Source organism: Colletes latitarsis, chromosome 14, assembly GCF_051014445.1.
Source record: "Colletes latitarsis isolate SP2378_abdomen chromosome 14, iyColLati1, whole genome shotgun sequence".
NCBI classification, from domain to species: domain Eukaryota; kingdom Metazoa; phylum Arthropoda; class Insecta; order Hymenoptera; family Colletidae; genus Colletes; species Colletes latitarsis.
The window spans coordinates 26,124,894-26,144,487 of NC_135147.1; the positions used below are offsets into that span (position 1 = coordinate 26,124,894).

General features: G+C 34.1%; 4 protein-coding genes across 8 annotated transcripts; 3 read left to right on the forward strand and 1 right to left on the reverse strand.

Annotated features, from left to right (window-relative positions):
• Positions 1–971: 971 nt before the first annotated feature.
• Positions 972–10,231, forward strand: LOC143349750 (uncharacterized). Of its 4 annotated transcripts, none has more exons than XM_076781240.1 (4): positions 972–1,123; positions 1,963–5,393; positions 5,521–7,186; positions 7,257–10,231. In XM_076781240.1, the coding sequence occupies exon 4, from the start codon at positions 9,464–9,466 to the stop codon at positions 9,938–9,940; it is 477 nt and encodes a 158-aa protein (XP_076637355.1). In that variant the 5' UTR covers positions 972–1,123; positions 1,963–5,393; positions 5,521–7,186; positions 7,257–9,463; the 3' UTR covers positions 9,941–10,231. The 4 variants fall into 3 exon arrangements, with proteins under 4 accessions (XP_076637355.1, XP_076637357.1, XP_076637354.1 ...); XM_076781242.1 differs by having other exon boundaries at positions 1,963–3,853; positions 3,942–7,186; XM_076781239.1 differs by having other exon boundaries at positions 1,963–7,186.
• LOC143349752 (uncharacterized) lies at positions 1,130–1,956 on the forward strand. Its single transcript, XM_076781245.1, has one exon. It carries the CDS (start codon positions 1,329–1,331, stop codon positions 1,728–1,730), a length of 402 nt encoding a protein of 133 aa, XP_076637360.1. The 5' UTR covers positions 1,130–1,328; the 3' UTR covers positions 1,731–1,956.
• A 2,860-nt stretch (positions 10,232–13,091) lies between the features above and the next one.
• Positions 13,092–16,643, forward strand: Tfiia-l (transcription factor IIA L). The gene is made up of 7 exons (XM_076781226.1): positions 13,092–13,281; positions 13,893–14,103; positions 14,192–14,494; positions 14,589–14,794; positions 14,859–15,002; positions 15,084–15,173; positions 15,487–16,643. The coding sequence occupies exons 1-7, from the start codon at positions 13,258–13,260 to the stop codon at positions 15,592–15,594; spliced, it is 1,086 nt and encodes a 361-aa protein (XP_076637341.1). The 5' UTR covers positions 13,092–13,257; the 3' UTR covers positions 15,595–16,643.
• Positions 16,644–16,702: 59 nt separating this feature from the next.
• Positions 16,703–19,255, reverse strand: LOC143349736 (CCA tRNA nucleotidyltransferase 1, mitochondrial). Of its 2 annotated transcripts, XM_076781216.1 has the most exons (7): positions 19,057–19,255; positions 18,914–18,944; positions 18,315–18,627; positions 17,948–18,224; positions 17,604–17,798; positions 17,188–17,547; positions 16,703–17,076 (listed from the first exon to the last, which is right to left on the reverse strand). In XM_076781216.1, exons 3-7 carry the CDS (start codon positions 18,595–18,597, stop codon positions 16,896–16,898), a joined length of 1,296 nt encoding a protein of 431 aa, XP_076637331.1. In that variant the 5' UTR covers positions 18,598–18,627; positions 18,914–18,944; positions 19,057–19,255; the 3' UTR covers positions 16,703–16,895. The 2 variants fall into 2 exon arrangements, with proteins under 2 accessions (XP_076637331.1, XP_076637330.1); XM_076781215.1 differs by having other exon boundaries at positions 18,914–19,255.
• Between the last annotated feature and the right edge of the window lie 339 nt (positions 19,256–19,594).

Sequence of the window (19,594 nt, forward strand, 5' to 3'; positions counted from 1 at the left end):
TTTTGTGGTTTCTACGTAGTATGTACATAGAGTTAGTTATGAAATTAGAAAAAGTTACGAAAAAAGTGAAATTGTAGAAAAATAGACATTATTAAGCCATTCAACTTTTTCCTCTATACTTTTTTTCTATCTCTTACTAAATTCGAAATATAATCGGTCCCAATTGCATGATTTATCTTGTATTGTAAACTATATTCATATATGTATAATTATATGGATATTTACATCATTCACAACGGTTTTTCTTTCATATTTACGTTTATATAAAAAATTAATTGTTTAACAAGCAACGAATTACTTGTATAGAAGCATTAAACGTAATTTGTTTTTGTATTTCCATAACATTATCAAAATTTACACTTCATATTATTACAAATTATAATAAGAATATCGTGTAAACGCTACATTCTAAAATAAACTTATTTTATTGTATAATTTAGGAATATTACAATTACGTTCTTCAACGTTGCATCGTTAATTTATGTAGTGGTGTAACGGAAACAAACCAAACTCTAAATAATTATATAATATATTTATTTCTCGTCTCTGAAAATATGACGATATTTGTAGCTTATAATATACAAAATCAATTGAAAAATTCAGAAGATAGAAATGACGAAAGTAACAATATTGATCGAAATGACGCGAAGAAACTTGGCAACGTTGAGAATTATCTGCAACGGAAGAGCATATGACGTTACCCGAGAAGGCACGCGATTGATGGGGGGTGAGTCGACCGCGCGACGCATTCCTACGCTGTAAATTAGTTTCTAGAATCGAAGAATTTCAACGAATCTACAAATTTTATGAGAAGTGTAACTTTTAAATTGTTGGACACGTATTAGAAAGTAAATTAATCGAACATATTTTGCAAATATTACATGAGAAGTACGTAAATTAAAGGATTTGTAGGGGACTATTTTTTATTGATCGCGCGTAAGGACACCACATAGTAGTGAGCTTGGGGGTATATAAGATCCCCCCAACTGGCGGAGCCCTGGCATTTCCTGAGTCATCTTCAAACGGTGGAGGTTGTATCTTGCTCGCTAGTTTAAAGTTTTTTCTCTTTGTAATCGCGAAGACTTTCTTTCGTCGTTCGAGAAGAAACACGAGCCAGATGCAGGTTGGTGTCTCTCTTACTTATTCAACATTTAGGTGAAAAAGTTTAAAAAACCGCGAGAGAGCGTGACTATATTATCAGCTTTGAATTAGTTTATTATCCTCTGAGAAATTTAACATCCAAACGGTTTGTACTGTGCGTCAACGTTGGAAAGAAGACTTTGGGGTATACGTATTTCATCGAAGAAGCTAATAATAATCAGATCATCATGGTGGCCACGACAAGACCTCGAGAGATCGATATCGACAAACCAAGTCACACCGAACAATTGGCCAATTGGATCAGTAGAGTTCGATGCAAGAAACTGATGTGTCGTCGTAATCGCAAACGTGATTTGCGCGTCGAGGCGGTGCTTACCAGTGCTCTCTTCAAGGCGGAACACGAATTACGAAGCAAACAACTGACCAGGATCTCAAAATGGCAGCAGTTCAAGAAACAATTTCTGAAAGAGGCTGCTTACTCGAGTTGCGGTTTTTATAACGTCGAGAACATGAGAAACTTCAAATCTTATCAAGAGAATCCATGGCAGGGGCCGTTGTGCCCCGAATTGAGTAGCCTGGACAATTTCATGTCCAAATTGAGCGAGATCAAAATACCGTTGCAACGATGAAGAAACCCAAAGAAATTGACGACCAGGTCTGAAAAACCTAAGGACGTATCTGAGAGATCCAGCTTTCGAAGATCATCGGCAGCTTTGTCGATGAAATACTTGAAACGTTGACTAACAGCAGCCAGACGAAGTCACGAAACCATTTGGCGGTACAACAATAATATGTTGGTGCCGCTGGACTAGAAGTTTACATCACTATCCTGGTGTATATCTGGGTGTTTTTTACTTGCAGTCTCGCCGTTTGAGATGGCAATGGGACAGGCGGAGGGAGTTGCTGTTTGCAGTGATGCTGGTTGTACCACAGGGGAACGGGGATTCCATGTTCTAGTCTCTACGCCATTCACCAGTTTGGTTTGTAAACTGTATCGGAACCAATGCATTCTCTTTGCAATATTCTTGTAATGTTTACCAATGATGGAAGTACAAAATTTGTAAAGAATGTGTTTGAGGAGCAATTTGATTTCGGCTATTTTTACTTTTACAGAAATACTGCAGTTCCATTGATAAATGTGCATTTGTATGAAAGCGTATAATTTTAGAAAACAAATTTGTACAGTTATTTTAATTTATAGATTTAACGATAGTACTGACTGTGTTTAAGTTATTTCAAAGGATGAAAGAACTTCGTGCGTAGACTTCGTATATTATGCAGTGTTAATTTAAAAATTCTTTTGTAAATATTGTGATACAGCAGAAGAGGAGCAGAATTTGAAGGAATAAATGTTAAAAAAAAAAAATTGACAATTTATTCTGTACGATCTCTTAATTCACCATTATTAATACCGAAAATCCTTTTCAGTCTGGCATACACCTTACAAAATTCTATCGCACTCAAGAGATCCGCACACATGTCGTCCAGGCTGTTGCTCGTCATCGGCGACGTCATTGGCCTATCTGTAAAACCATAAGAGTGAGATGAGAGGAGTGGTGGTGAGAGGCATATTAGTATGGGATGAGGAAAGGGGCGAAGTCTTTGTTTCTAGAAATTCGCGCATGAAGCGTTGCGGCTGAGAGTTGCACGGCGATCAAGTCACACATAAACACCTTACGTTCGCACTTCTGTATCTCAACCAAGCATCCGACTAGTCCCAAAGTCATCTGGCGCGTGATACACAGACTCACTACGAAAAACGGCAGCAAACTTGAGCCCTGTTTGGTGAGCTACTCCCTTTTGTCCGTTACCTGTGCAAACGTGTTTTCTCAGGTCCAGAAAAGGTTTATCCTGATGCTTGCACCATCAAGTTATACACGTGTTCTGCTTATTGACGTACAACGCGAGGTCAACTAAGCCAGGCACCCAAAGAACTGCATATTGTCCCATTTGAATTAGGATAATAGCCCCGAGGTATGGAGAGAGTAATTCATTGCATGTCTGTCGAATCGAGACGACCCAGAAAGGCCAGATACTTATCGCAAGTAGTACACCTAATTTTTATACGAGCATGCGAATCTAAAACGGCTCAAACCAATTAGGAAATTGCTATGATTTTAATAAGTGCTACACTGGTTGTATTTTTGGGGCGTTATGCCATTGGATAATTATTTCCACAGATTTGAGATTGTTCCTGAATTTTTCTTCCGGTGCTAGAACAAGAAGATTTTTGTAATATATGTTCTAGATCAATGTAAAATTACGCTTCTTGACGAGAGGTATGCAGAAGAGTTATACGAGCAAAGGATAGAGGTATCGGTTCACGTTATAGTTGAAACTAATGCAAGAAACGAAGAACGTACTCGATATACTTTTGGTTTTTAAGTTTGGGAATTGGGAGAAGGGGGGGGGGAACATTTTGAGCAAGTTTTCTTTACCGCAGAAAATCATTCGTACAAATGGCTGTGTGGAGTTGCCTTTCACTTTTGACAACAATAGGAATGCGGTGGTATATGGCAGATTATGGCAGATATATTTGAACTTCTAAGTTATATAACACGTAAATGATGTATTTGATATTTTCACGGAATGGAACGTTGCAGTAATTTAAATACAAGGAAGAAATGTCAACATACGAGTCAGAGATCTTGGAATATATGCAAAAGTTATTCATTGTACAATTATCATTCATGAGCTAAAGGTTTGAATATGGACGACTTAAACGAATTTGGCTCGTACTTATTGGAGCGTGGTATCAAATATTACGATTTTATACATATCGTTTTAACTGTTTTCTTCTTGGGGTGATTCTGTCCGGATGCCTTTGTTTTATACTGCAGGAGTACCTGAAAGATTCGTATCTCCGATGCTCAACTGAAAGCAAACAACTACAGGCAGTCATTTCTATTGCTGGAACGTGTCGCGTTCGTGTTACAAAGGTACATCATAGTATGCTTTACGTAAAGATTTGGCAGGTGGGGTCGTAGGGGGGGCGGTAAATATTATGTTTCAGCTAAACTGGCTAAAGAACGCGTGTAATCAACCCCCACGCACTTCATAATCTTAAAGTATGCACTTTATAATCCTAACTGGATCCTGATACATAATCATGCTGAACGTATTTTGCGGTGAGGAATTTCTGATATTAAGAAAAATTGCATTTTTAAAGAGATACAGGCATCGTGGAAGAAGGTAACAGTTTAATATGATGAACAATACACTGTAAATATTAGACGTATTATGGGGAAATGTGTTAGGGGATGGGATGCACAATCTTGTTATTGTGAGCTACAGGAGCGATGCCGTTACGTATCTCTTCTCGCAATGGACGAAGTCTATTCGGACGGGATTACTTGATAGTGGAAGACGCCATTCATTTTTATATTTACGGTGCCAATGTAAGTCCGTCGATTTTCAATATATTCGATTCTTTAGAAATATTCAAGACGATACGGAGACAATCGTTTAACGACAAAAGAAGAGGTTGCGAGGAGAGCATGTTATATGTTGATTTACTTTGAATTAAATTGTAATACTATCTTCAATAAGGTATTTTAGATCAACCAGGTGATGCAATCTAATATATTTTTTTTAATATATATTGATAGTTTGGATTCACTTGTTATATTATAATAACTCGTTAGAAATTTTTATGCAACTGATCATATTTGTTGAGAGATATATGGTGGGATGGGAGGGGGGTGTATAAAACAATCTTACCTTTTTCCACAGAGAGAGTTTAGCAGATGCCGTATGTTTGAAGTTGTTTGGTTGCAAAATCAACTGAAGCATGGTAGCAGAGCACGGTAGTGTTATAAAGCCTTGAATATATATATATACATGCATATAGCATTCAATCTCCAAGTTAGGATCATTTATATCTTTAAACGATGAATGTTCTTTGGGTATACCTATTGGGTGGATTTTTGTGATCTTCGCTTCAGAAAATGTAAGAAAATATCGCACCAAAGTATGAGTTACATATTCAGCCATTACTCCACAGGAAGACAGTGCTGTGATATACATCTCTATACATGTATGTATTGCTTAGATGAACAATATTTTTATCACACTGTTAGGAAAAGGGAAGTCGTGTACAATTAGCAGAATTTTCGAAGCTCTTGAAAATGTTGAAATCAATATTTATGAAAAGTACACTTGTATGGATGAGTTTTATTGTCTGAAGTATGAATATGCAACAAATCACTACAAAATGTTAGTTTTTGCTTTAAATGAAAAGTAATGCATTGATGAAAGCAAGAAAATCGACGTCGCTGCGCTCCTATTATCAGGTAACAGTTTCAAATCATAATTTTTTTTTATTGAATTTTATCATTTGGTCCAAAGAAGTTATTTTTTATAAATTCAGTATAATTAAAAATTTGGACAAATTTTATGAGTGGGGTGTAACTTTTGCAGATTCGTTATTCGTTTAGAATTTTTCATCTTGCCAATACACATACGTTCTGAAAGAAAATTTGTGATAAGTGTTATTGTGACAAGTTTTTCTTTTTCAAAAACATGTGTCTGCTTGTAATCCACTTGAAAGGAATTTCTATAACTCAATTATGCAAGGACTTGGAACAAAGGACTGTCCAAACTTACGTTTTATCATCAACTTCAGAAGTATTTCTCTAAAACTGTAGTTACGCGAACCAGTTCTGGTTTATTAGTTTCGTTCTCAAGTTCAGACATAGTGTTTCTATGAGTGCACAAGAAGTCCTATAATAGTATTGCAGTGTATATTTGCTATCTGCTAATGCGCCTTTTATATATTGAGTTTATGTGGTTGTGAGATTCAAGAACACATTTATGGAGAATGCAACAGCTCAAGCTTTATGGTGACAAAGCATAAAATGATCGAATGATGCTTGGCATAAAAACCTACAAGTATTGGAAACCTAAGAGTATGTTAGGAAATGGCTTTTAATTGTAGTAAAACTTTGGTGAGTGAATAATCGTTCAATGTATATTTTTCTAAAACACAATGAACAATTCTTTAGAGTTTGTGATTAGACTATTTTTATGCCATTAGTTCGAAATTTATGGTGATGCTCTGAGTGCTATGTATTATGCTTGATGGCTTTTGTTGATCCGAATATTTCGAATGTTCTGTAATTTCTGTTTGTGCAGTTCATTTTGTATAACTATAGATTGTGTATAATTTCAAATAAATACCAATAGTGGGGGTGCGTTGGGGGAGGGGGGTGTGTACTAATCCTGTGCAAATTAGCTATATTCCAGAATACAATGTTCAACAACATAGAAACAGAATTTGAAAGAGAAAATGAGAAAATGATTGAGTTAACTAAAAAGAAAAGGCAATTTGCGTATAAAAATGTTTGTCGCGTTTCGTATGACTACTGCGGAACAACTACATTTAATGTATCAGTCAACGTTTGAGGTGAATTGAATATTCAAGAAAGCTGCATCAAATTCCAATGATTCGTTTAAAGAACATATCAGTTCAAAGGATAGATTGTTCTGTTTCAAAATCAAGTTCCATCAAACTGTTTCATTTAAGGTCTTTAGTGTTTTCTCCCCCGAAAAAGCTAACCAAGTGTTTTAGAAACCGGTTTCGAGTATGAATTCGTGCAAATAAGGAAGGTGAATGCACTTCTGGAAATATCGAACGATGCTCAATTATTTGAAGTACAAACATCACTGGTCTTCTAATCTCCAACTATCTGCGTATGGGGTTTGGTCTATTGGCTTGTCCGTAATTCTATTGATTGTTGGATAACTCGAAAGCAGTTTGGAATGGAATTCCTAAATGCATGGCTTTTTTCCTGTCTTCCGATGGCGAGAAATTGGCGGCACATTATCCTGTTTGAAACGAAGGAACGACGTCGAGGCTGCTTTCATCGTACGTGTATTTGGAGTTGGAGTTACAAACTGGATCGTTTGTTGCGTTCTTCGATGGGATCACGAGTAATAGTTGCGTGTCAAATTCGAGTGGACGGCCATAGGGTTTTCTCTTGTGGTTTTCAACAGGCTTTGAATGGATATTTCACAATCTGACGCAGCATAGAGGGTCATCGATGCAGAGTTCCAGCAAAAGCGCCTTCTTTTCTTATTTAAAAAAGTATGTATCTTATGATCTGTGTAGTTAATTGCACGGAGAATCAAACTAACAAATTTACTTTAATTTTCAGATTTAATTGCTAGATATTGTGATTCCAGTATGTTATTTTTTCATCGAATATTATCTAGCAATGAATTTTCAGTACTTCTAATCTTTGGTTTCGAATCGTAAAATAGAATGTTAACGCTTCAACAATACGCATAAATGCGTTATCAAGGATGTCAAATTTTTCAAATTCCAGACTTCAGGAAATAAGTTTCCACATTATTAAAACTGATGGTAATATTGAATAATTTTTCAATATTTTCACAACAGTTTTACGGATAACTTTGATTACTATATGCATAAATGAAATGATAAACACAGAAATGCATAACGAAACTTAATTAACACATTGAAAAGAAATGCGTAACTGAACTTTTGAGAGTTCCGGAAAAATGCGCAATGGACATTAACAAAATATATAAAAAAAAAAAAAAAAAAAAATTTTACAAAAGTATGGAACAAATGGACAATGAAACTTTATGAAAGTATTTAAAAAAATGTATAATAAAACTTGATGAAATAATTGGAAAATGTACGGAGAACTCCGTGAATCTTGCAAAGTAGAATTATCATTGTAAAATTTCTTCAATTTGGGATTTCCATTACGACTTAATGTAACTTAATGTAAGATTCTAAATGATGTAGATTATTTTTATTGTGAAACATCGTAGAAAGAGGTGATAGCACTACGAAACTTCTAACCATCATGGAAGATGTTTATCGCTTTAATTAGACAACATTATGGGAAAGACTCGAGAGCACAAGAATAGTAATGGAAACATCTTGGAAGAATTTGCTGGGTATGCAGGCACAAAAAAAATTATATCAACGCCGATCTTCGTGGGACGGAGAAGAAGAGGATATCAACGTGGGACTTCGTGGGATGCAGAAGAAGAAGAAGATATCAACGTGGGACTTCGTGGGATCCAGAAGAAGAAGATGTCAACGTGGGACTTCGTAGGATGCAGAAGAAGATATCAACGTGGGACTTCGCGGGATGCAGAAGAAGAGGAGGAGGATAATCAGCGTGGGACTTCATGGAATGCGGAAGAAGATGTGAAAGCACCAGGTCTTTTTCGGATGCGGAAGAAGAATCAACGTGGGACTTCGTGACATATCAATGGCCAGGACTTTTGGATGCAGGACGCCAACGTGGAACTTCGTGGGACGCAGAAGAAGATATACTAACCATAGGACATCGTGGGATGCAAAAAACAGAAAAGGATATCGAAGTCTCAGCACTTTCTGATGCAAAAAAGAAGAGGATATCAACGTCGGGACTTCGAGGACTGCAGAAGAAGGAGGACATCAACGTCGGGACTTAGTGGGATGTAGACGAAACAGGAGAAAATATATTAAGGCCAAGTTTTTTTTGGATACGAAAGAAGGGGATGCAAAATGTAAAAGAAGAGGATAGGATGTCGATGCCAGATTTCGTAGGATGTAGAAAATCCATGAGTGGGACTTCGTAAAATACGGAAAAGGGAATTTCACATTCAAAATATAAAAGTACTTAAATGGAGGGACTTAATGAGATACAGAAGATAGAATTTCAACATTGAAGATCTAGGAGTACCTAATATCGATGCTTCGTTGGAAAAGATTCAACATTGGGAGTGAGGAAATTCTTATATAATATCACGTTATCTATAAAAGTTATCATTTTATAAATATTAGACGTCATAGCATAAAACAGGACAAATTTTTTCAAATTTTATTTTACATTTTGTTAACTTGTATTTTTACTGAATTTTAAAAAACATTTCGGAGTATATATGTAACTAAAATTTAAAAATTTAAATTGCTAGGAAAATAGTCGTGATATATGGAACAATATTATAACATCTACGTCTACATATGGTATTATTAATATAGACGTTCAAATTTTAAACAAAAATCGCGTATTATATATCGTCTGAGAATGTTAAATGTTAATTTGGTAATTAAACATTGTAAATAACTGTAAAATAACAAAACAATGGGACAAAAACCTGAAGAATTGACCACGATCAAGAGACTTCGAGCTGCTCAAGCATCTCCACGGCCAAAAGATGTAAAGCGATTAGATAAGGAAACTGATGGGGCAATATCGGAATAAAAAGACAATTTTGAAGAAATACCAGGACCAGGCAAGAGAGGGACTTCGAGGGAATCTCAGGATGAAGAAACCAGACCACTCACTTCAAGGGATACTATCAGGACTAGGCAGAAGACAACTTTGAGGACCAACAGATGACTTCGACGGATACCAGGATTAAGAGGCGACTTCGAGGGATCTTCGAGGGATACTACCGGGACCAAGAGGCAATTTCGAGGAATACTACCAGGATCAAGAGGCAATTTCGAGGAATACTGCTACCAGAATCAAAGGGCAACTTCGAGGGATATTACCAGGACCAGGAGGCGACTTCGAGGGATACTTCCGGGACCAGAAGGAGACGACTTCGTGGGATATTACCAGGACCAGGAGGGGGCGATTTCGAGGGATATTTCCAGGACCAGGAGGAGGCGACTTCGAGGGATATTACCAGGACCAGGAGGAGGCGACTTCGAGGGATACTACCAGGACCAGAAGGCGACTTCGAGGGATATTACCGGAACTATGAGGCAATTTCAAAGGATATCAAGGGCAGAAAACTATTTCGAGTGATACCAGGATCAAGAGACGACTTTCAAGGACCATCAAGAGGTAACTTCGGGGAACACTAGGGTAGGAGGTAATTTCAAACAGCCAGATTAAGGGAAGTAACTTCGAGGGACATCAAGAGACCAAGCTTTTAAATTCAGGAAATCACAATTCATTTTTAACGATATATTTTTATTTCAGCATATAATAAGTATTTAACTATTATTTTTTTCTTAAGTACAAAACAAAACTGAGTTAGTACAAACATTTATACTTGAAATATGTATATACATAATAAAAACGTTTTTATATATTTTTCTATAAAGTTATCTGTATATGATGCTTATTTATAATAAAGAAATAAAATAAATATATTACGTGTACGTTTAAATTAAACCTAGAGTAAAAACTACGTTAAAACGTTAAAACTATGCTATTAAAGCCGTATGAAGTACTTCAACAAAATTTGAAGAAAAACTGGAGAAAACTTGAAGAAAGGATTGGCCACTATGGTAAGGACAATGGCCTCGAGATACCAGTTAATTTTGCACCATAACTCTACACCGTAAGTGATATTCAATGTTTCGAAACAGTAATTGTAGCCTTCGTGGATAAATAAATAATAATATAGAATGTTTCCTGCCTTGAAAGTATATTTGGTCACACCTTTGGTCTTCAACCATTGCTCTGTACATTATTTAATGTAATTAATAAATTATAAACGATTATTGGAAGCGATTCTTCAATATTGCGCTAAAAAATGCCAAAGTATAGTTAGAGGAGGTATCCGGGGTATACCTATACGGTCCCCTCTCGCCCCCCACGATTTAGTGACGACGTATAGTATCGCCATCTAAGAACGGGTTTCGAACTAAGCACGGAGTACAGATCCCCTCTCGCCCCCCACGATTTGGTGCAATCGTACGGTATCGCCATCTAAGAACAGGTTTCGAACTAAACACGGAGTACAGCTACCCCCACTCCTCCTACTCCTGATATACACTACTTACCTTGATTATTCATTAATAACTCATTCCCTGGGATTAAAATATGAACTTTTAGAATCGAATAATATAGTACAGACCCTTGGCAAGATTCAAGGATAGTTTTTAGAACCATACCGCCCGTAATTAATAAGTTATTAACGAATATCTGAAGTCGAAACATTCACGGCTGTATCACTGTCTGCTTTAATCGATGAATTATCAACTTTTCAACGATAACACGCATATTTTGGCTATTAGAGAACCAAGTAGACATCCCTGGGAACATTCAAGGACCGATTTTGCAACGCTCATTCGTCTAATTAATTAGTTATTAGCGATAGATCCCTAAGGTGTCGCGTTGAAACAGTGTACAGACTTCCGATATTGGTTAATAACTATTTAATAACACATGGGATGGCTAAAACAGGTATCCTTGAATCTTGTCAAGGGTCCATACTATATTCTTAAACTCTAAAAGTTCATATATTAATCCCAGGAAAGGCGTAATTAGTAAATTAAGGAGCAGTGATTTGACAGCGGTGGTTTGCATTGTGGCGCGGAATAGTTCATTATCTTCAACGATAGATGGCGCTTATTTACCGACCTCAAGCCCCCTGGTGCTAAAACGTCCAAGTTTGTCGAGAAATCCATCTAGCGTTGACGTTGCGAACTATTCCACGACAAACTTGGACGTTTTAGCACCAGGGGGCTTGAGGTCGGTAAATAAGCGCCATCTATCGTTGAAGATAATGAACTATTCCGCGCCACAATGCAAACCACCGCTGTCAAATCACTGCTCCTTAATTTACTAATTACACCTTTCCTGGGATTAATATATGAACTTTTAGAGTTTAAGAATATAGTATGGACCCTTGACAAGATTCAAGGATACCTGTTTTAGCCATCCCATGTGTTATTAAATAGTTATTAACCAATATCGGAAGTCTGTACACTGTTTCAACGCGACACCTTAGGGATCTATCGCTAATAACTAATTAATTAGACGAATGAGCGTTGCAAAATCGGTCCTTGAATGTTCCCAGGGATGTCTACTTGGTTCTCTAATAGCCAAAATATGCGTGTTATCGTTGAAAAGTTGATAATTCATCGATTAAAGCAGACAGTGATACAGCCGTGAATGTTTCGACTTCAGATATTCGTTAATAACTTATTAATTACGGGCGGTATGGTTCTAAAAACTATCCTTGAATCTTGCCAAGGGTCTGTACTATATTATTCGATTCTAAAAGTTCATATTTTAATCCCAGGGAATGAGTTATTAATGAATAATCAAGGTAAGTAGTGTATATCAGGAGTAGGAGGAGTGGGGGTAGCTGTACTCCGTGTTTAGTTCGAAACCTGTTCTTAGATGGCGATACCGTACGATTGCACCAAATCGTGGGGGGCGAGAGGGGATCTGTACTCCGTGCTTAGTTCGAAACCCGTTCTTAGATGGCGATACTATACGTCGTCACTAAATCGTGGGGGGCGAGAGGGGACCGTATAGGTATACCCCGGATACCTCCTCTAACTATACTTTGGCACTTTTTAACGCAATATTGAAGTAAGAATCGCTTCCAGTAATCGTTTATAATTTATTAATTACATTAAATAATGTACAGAGCAATGGTTGTTATCATTTATTTATCCACGAAGGCTACAATTACTGTTTTGAAGCATCGAATATCACTTACGATGTAGAGTTATTAATGAAAGGTAAAAATGATGAGAACAGATAGAATTCTTTAAATTATATCATTTATTGCCATAGATTTACATTATACAAAGTTTTAATACATATATATCATGTCAGTAATTATCAACGAAGGTCAGCAGTAGTCAGTAGGAGCCACCAAAGGCCAGCTTATGATGACCTATGCAAAGTGGATCGCAGTCAATTTGCTAATATTATTTAGTTGTTAATCAATAATTGCATTACCCAGCTAAGAGTGATACGATTATTAATTAAACGCTAAATAATATTACCCAGGTCTCACCACGTGGAGGTTGCTGCGAATGGAGACCCACCCTAACCGATTCTCAACCATCCCCCATTAATAAAGATTTTCTGTGACCAACGATCGTTGGTCGAAGAAGAAACAAACGAAAGTGCAACCAATGAAACAAATATCATTGTTACAGGCCGTCTAGTCTTTACTCAGAGTAGTTACAAAATATTTTTTGTTGTCCATGTTTCCTTTAAGTTGGAGAATTTTATTTCTACGATGTTGGGTACATTGATTTTCTTTGAGATGGCTGTTCTCAGTTCATGTTAGAGTTAGGTGGAATGGGAGACGTGTCCACAGTATATAAAAGAGCGATGTTACCGCGGATCGGCTTCTGAACTGGGGCTGATTTATTCGTTGGATTATTCCTATTGTTTTTGTACTTAGACAATACGAATTATCCTCGTGATGGCCCTCAGTCAGACAAGCGTGGTGAGTAATAAATATGAACAACGGTCGAACAAATGACCGATGCAAGGAACAGTTAATAATGATCATCTTAATGACGACAATGACGATTTTTATCGTTTGATTTTTTTTCATGTTACCTTTATCATTGTAATCCTTATCTTTGATCCTTTTACTCCGTTCAGAACTATTTTTTCATGCCATTTATTATATATTCATATTATCGATGAGATCTTAATAATTAAAAAATTATAAATTTTTTAATTTTGATGTTACCGTTTCCATACCTTGTCGATACAAAATTTCGTTTAAATATTTATACAGTTTTATCGTAGTTAATCGTTTGTAAGAAAGGTTAGGTTAGGATTGGACTTGCTACTCTTTTAAATTTTAGTCATTATATTGTAAATGATTAATTAAAAGTTTGAAGTTCTTTAAAGAAATAAACAGATGTTAATAGTTCTTAATTCTTTTCTGAAAAAACTATGTTCACCTGTTTTATGTCAATGTAATAAATAATAAGACGAAATGTATATAAGACATGTAAAGATTAAATTTTAATATTAATTTAAAATATTGCATATAATTAATAAGAAATTTGAAATATAATAATAAAATATGTGTTCATGTTGCAGCTAAAATTATACAATACTGTGATAGAGGATGTTATATCTGGCGTAAAAGAGTCATTTATAGATGAAGGTGTAGATGAACAAGTACTACAAGAGCTCAAACAAATATGGGAAGGCAAACTAATGTCTAGCAAGGCTGTTGAATTAAATCCAGATCCTCCAGAACCTCAGGTCCCTCAAATAAATACGCATAAAGCTGCATCTGTTAATAAAGGTAACAGAGACCTGATTAAATGATTAATTATATTCAAATATAACAATACATATATAATTATTAATTATGTTACAATCTTTATTTTTAGGAGTAAATGTAGGAAACCACTTTGTACAGCAAACAGGAGGAAATTCTGCTCCACAGCAAGCACCGCAACAGCAACAGCAACAGCCATCACAGCAGCCTCAGCAACAAACACAAACTCAATGTCATTCGAATACAACTGGTATCCAACAACATACTGGTACACCAGTGCAACAGTTAGTGACATCTACATCGGCTGTGATGGATCGGCAAGTACCCATCCAGATAACTTTGCCACCACAAACTGGTGTTCCAGATGCTCCACAAAGAGTTTTGACTATCCAGGTTCCTGCATCTGCAATTCAGGGTATGTTGAAATGATTTAATTCATGATCATGATATAGTATGAAGCAGATAGGAGTATAGATAATTATAATTGGTATAATTATGTTCATGTTTAGGTAATCAGTTACATACAATCCTGACGGGTCCAGTTATTTCAGCAGCAATGGGATTGCCAGCAAATCTGGCTTCTACATTGCTTCAGCAGCATGTCAATTCTACGCTTCAAGGCCAAGCAACATTGGCGCCTCTTCAAGTTAGTCAGCCACTTCAGGTTGTTACACAGAATACAAATAATGTTTCTCAACGACCTGTTCAAAATCAGGTAATTGACAGAAATAATAATTTATACGAATACATATTTCTTACATTTATTATTTTATATTCAGAATAACATAGCACAATTGGATGGCCCGCTCGGAGATTCATCGGATGATGACGAAGAAGAGGAAGAAGAGGATAATGAAGACGAAGAAGAAGATCTTGATGATAAAGAGGAAGAGGAAAATGACGAAGCTGCTGCAAGAGAAGAGGTATGGTGTTAGCTTCTTATTTTGATATGTAATTTTTATAAATTTCGGAAGATCTTTTTTCGATAATGTACTTATTTCTAGGAGCCATTGAATTCAGAAGATGACGTAACCGACGATGATCCAACAGATCTTTTTGATACCGATAATGTAGTCGTTTGTCAATACGATAAGGTATTTATTAAGAAAATAATGATTTCATTTTTATTCTAATGAAGATCATTTTAAGAATTCATAAATCTTCCAAAAGATGTTTGATTTTTCAAAATATAAGTAATTCATTCTCGTCGCATAATTTACTTCTCATAATCGATGTTTATATTTGTTGCTATTTTAAGTTTTTCGATAAATATCTGTCCTAAAACATTTTTAAAATATTTTCATTACGGAACTCGAAATTCAAGTAGAAGATACTTATTACAGTAAGTTTATTTTTCAAATATAATTGGCTGATCCTGAATTGTAAATGAGAAATGTTAATTTTCAGATAACAAGGAGTAGAAACAAATGGAAATTCTACCTCAAAGACGGTATAATGAACCTCAGTGGTAAAGATTACGTGTTTCAAAAAATGAACGGTGATGCGGAATGGTAAAAAAATAATATATGAAGCTTCGAAAATCGACCTTGATAATGTGTTCACGTGAAACTGATATACAAATTTTTCATTAGATTCTCGTTTTGAAAAGAGTTCAAAATTTCTTTTGGTATAAAACTAATTTTTTTTAAGATTAAGAGAGGATTCTTTTTGATAGACTCGAATAGAATTCTTATTTCTTTTGAGATAAATATGCATTGAAACTTCAATTATTTGTTTTAATAGAGAATATATACTGTTTCTATTTATAAATATGGATTATATTCTATTCTATTTATAATTAACATTTAAGTGATTTATGTGGTATATTATCATGGAATTAGTAACGAATTATTAAATTTAAATTAAATGGGAATACAATATTATTCAAATTTAATGAATTGTAAAATAATCGAATCTAAATTGAGAATGAATTATGAATATATCATATATATAATATATCACAATAGATTAATAATAAATTGTAACAAATCGAAATATGATACTTTAACAACTTTAATTTAAGATACAACAAAATTATTCTAATATTAACTTTAAATCAAAATAAAAATATATATTCACCAAATAATCAGGGTTTCAGTGCATAATTACAAGCTCAATAATCAAGCGAGTGCTAATCTATATTTTGAGGAGTTACGTCGCGGAAAGTTTTTCACGTGAGTTTACTGTGTAAATAGATTCTAAGGGATTGCAATCTACCACACGTATGTGATGCTCTTGAAAATAAATGTGTCTTATACTGTTAAAAATCTTAATACAAAATATTTCCTACAAGATTATACATTGTTGATAATGTATAATTATTTTTCCTTTTCTTATTCCTTATGCATAAGTTATGTATAGGTCTTTTATTTAAGTAACTTTTTTGTTTTAATTTATTCAGAGAATTAGTAATAATTTAAAAATAAGATAAATATTTTTACAATTTAAATGCATTTATTAACTGGAGATAATAATTTAGTTGATAATTGGATGTAACAAATTATTTAAGCAACATTGCTTGTATATAGCATTTAGAAAATGAAACTACCATAATAAATAAAGAACATGATTATTCTTTAGTTATTTATATTTACTAAAAAACTACTACAATAAATAAGAAACACGATTGTAAATCAGTTATTTATAAGATTTACATGTGTTTTAGTATACAAAAATTAAGTTGTTTTATTTCATTGTAGAAGTTTTAGTCTTATAATTAACTTATACATTTTAATTCGAATTAAATATGTATAAATGTTTTGAATATCCGCAGATAAAACTGCCGAGAGAAATATATCAGACTTTAACGTTTCTGTTTATATTTTCGGTAATTTATCTTCTATTTCGCTAATAATTCGCGGAACTTCTTGAAGTAATTCTTCTGCAGTTACTTCAAATTTCTTATCCAACCAAATATCTTTTAGTTGTTCGAGTACATTACCTATTGTTTTTCCTTTTTTAATTTTGTCTTTCAACATGTGTCCCGTAACTGGAAATCTGAGAAGTCATAATTCTTTTTACATAACATTAAGAAATACATGATAACAAATTTGTAATAAAAGAATATAATAATTTCTGTTATGTTTCTTAAGTTAATTATTACTGTACCTGGGTATCGTAATTTTTTCAAAGTCTGCAGCAAGATTCAAAAGCTGTTTGCATTTAAGTAATTCGCAAATATAAATTTTTCCGTTCTTAACATTTCCTTTCCAATGAATAAGAATTCTTTTATAGTGTTTCAGCAGATCGTCCGATGGCTTATATTCCCAAAATCGCACTAAAAAAAATGCTAGATCTCTTTCAAATGCAGACAGCTTTAATCGTTTATGAAGAGAGAGTACCTCGTCTTCATTTTTCAACATTGTCGCAATTAAAGAAATTGGGTACAAAGAGATATTGTTCTTTTTTAACACTTCGCAAACAATCTCGAAGTTTTTTAATTCTAGATTTTCTGGTAGTCCAACGTATCTGAAGAACAAAAATATAAATGAAAAATTCTATCGAATATTTGAATTCAATATTACCTTGCAATACCACATTCCAACATTTTTAAAGTCAATTCCTTAACATAGTTTCCAGAAAGAATTTTTGACCATTCATTCCATATTCTTTCTCCAGATATTCTTTCCAAACCATTCATATTTTCTTTTATTGCTGCAATTGTTTCTTCCTCATGAACATCTGGTTGTTTTGCAATTCTACCATAAAAACGGAAATATCTAAAGAATAACAAAAATTAAAAATATATAAATAAATAAAATAAAAAATAAGCTAAATCCTAGTTTTAATTCAGCATTAAAACCAGTCATTGTTTTAATTAAATGTACACATAACATATTAATCGGGAAAAAGAACGATTAAGATGTACCTAAATATCCTAAGATAATCTTCCTGGATTCTAGTTGCTGGATTTCCTACAAAAACGACTCTTCTCATTTGCAAATCATCGTAGCCAAAAAAATAATCATATACTCGTCCATCCAAATCCAGATACATAGAATTTATTGTAAGATCTCTACGACGAGCATCCAACTTCCAATCTTCTGTAAATTCAACCTCTGCATGTCTACCATCTGTAACTGTGTCAATCCTGAGTGTAGTTATTTCAAAATTTTCCTTATCGTTAATCCTTGATGTAATTGTACCTAAACAAGTGTCAATAAATATATATTTAATATCAATATGGTCTGTTACTTTAATAATAACAAATAATAGCAACATATCTTCCAGTTTACCATGTTTTTCTCCATTATCATTGATTATTCTAATGTTTTCTGTTTTGAACATGGCCTTCATTTCATCTGGAGTAGCAATGGTTGCAAAATCTAGATCTGTTGGTTTAGTACCCATCAAAATATCTCTGACAGCACCACCAGCAATTCTTAATTCATAGTTTCGTTTCTTAAATAACTCTGACAATGTGGTAAGTTCTGGTGTGAATAAAGACTTAAATAATGGATCATCCAGTTTCATGATGACAGGGTTATCTCTGCTTGATGGCATGAATTCGTCTTTCATTTTTATTTTGACCCACTGCTGATGCGCTTTCTTAAAATTTTAAGATTCATTATAATTAAAATATTTCCTAATACAACTACGACAAAGAAGAAAGGCAATTTAGATACATCGTTATAACCTCGAAACAAGTATTAATACAAAATATTGAAAATGGCAATTAATATATGCAACTGTTACTTCTAAGTTAGTCCACTTGATGGAAAATAGGTTTTACAAAAATGTCTTTTTAAAAACATTTGTTTAAAATTCGTTATCTATTATGAGGAAAATTAGACTTAACCTCGAAAAAACATCGGAACGAATAAAATACACTTACTTGCAAAGAATAACATGAAGTAAAGTAATTCCTGCGAGAAAGAATGGTTAACATTACTCAAAATTTTATAATAATCTTCTTATATCTCATTACTATAATAGAAAATATGTAGTAAAATTAGTTTCACATCTTCTACAACCGACTTTTAGTGTTATCGATACAATGTTTGCCCTCTACTTTCTTCAAAAATACTTTTCATGTTGACTTCTCGAGTAAATAATGAAATTATAGAGACACAATGTTGTAATTATTTTTAAACATTCGTTTAGTAAACTTTACATATTCTTCCTTTTTGCTTTCGAGGCATAATGGAAAAAAAGAAATTCTTCTTATTATTCCTATGTATGAGCGTACACATGAATATGCATATCTATTTACATATAGGTTCCTATATATTGCGCTAAAAAGTGCGGAAAATAGTATCGCCATCTAATATCAGGGATTCGTACTGCTAAAATCGTGCCAAGATCACAGAATGTTAGAGGAGGTATCCGGAGTACAGGTTCCTCCATTCCTGCTACTCCTGTTACGCACTACCTTAATTATTCGCTAATAACTCTTTTTTTGGGAATAAAATATGAACTTTTAGAATCGAAGAATATAGTATAGACCCTACTATATACATATTTGTCTACGTTCATACAATAGAAAAAAGAATTCCTTTTTTTTTCATTAGTTAAA

Bases quoted from the DNA above. Each gene is read 5' to 3' on its own strand.
- LOC143349752 (XM_076781245.1), top strand. From the start codon at position 1,329: ATGGTGGCCACGACAAGACCTCGAGAGATCGATATCGACAAACCAAGT.
- LOC143349750 (XM_076781239.1), top strand. From the start codon at position 9,464: ATGACTTCGACGGATACCAGGATTAAGAGGCGACTTCGAGGGATCTTC.
- Tfiia-l (XM_076781226.1), top strand. From the start codon at position 13,258: ATGGCCCTCAGTCAGACAAGCGTG. The intron at 13,282-13,892 runs GTGAGTAATAAA...TTCATGTTGCAG, and splicing joins CCCTCAGTCAGACAAGCGTG to CTAAAATTATACAATACTGT. The intron at 14,495-14,588 runs GTATGTTGAAAT...GTTCATGTTTAG, and splicing joins TCCTGCATCTGCAATTCAGG to GTAATCAGTTACATACAATC.
- LOC143349736 (XM_076781215.1), bottom strand. From the start codon at position 18,967: ATGTTAACCATTCTTTCTCGCAGGAATTACTTTACTTCATGTTATTCT. The intron at 17,799-17,947 runs GTACATCTTAAT...GTTATTCTTTAG, and splicing joins GATTATCTTAGGATATTTAG to ATATTTCCGTTTTTATGGTA. The intron at 17,077-17,187 runs GTACAGTAATAA...ATGACTTCTCAG, and splicing joins GAAAAAATTACGATACCCAG to ATTTCCAGTTACGGGACACA.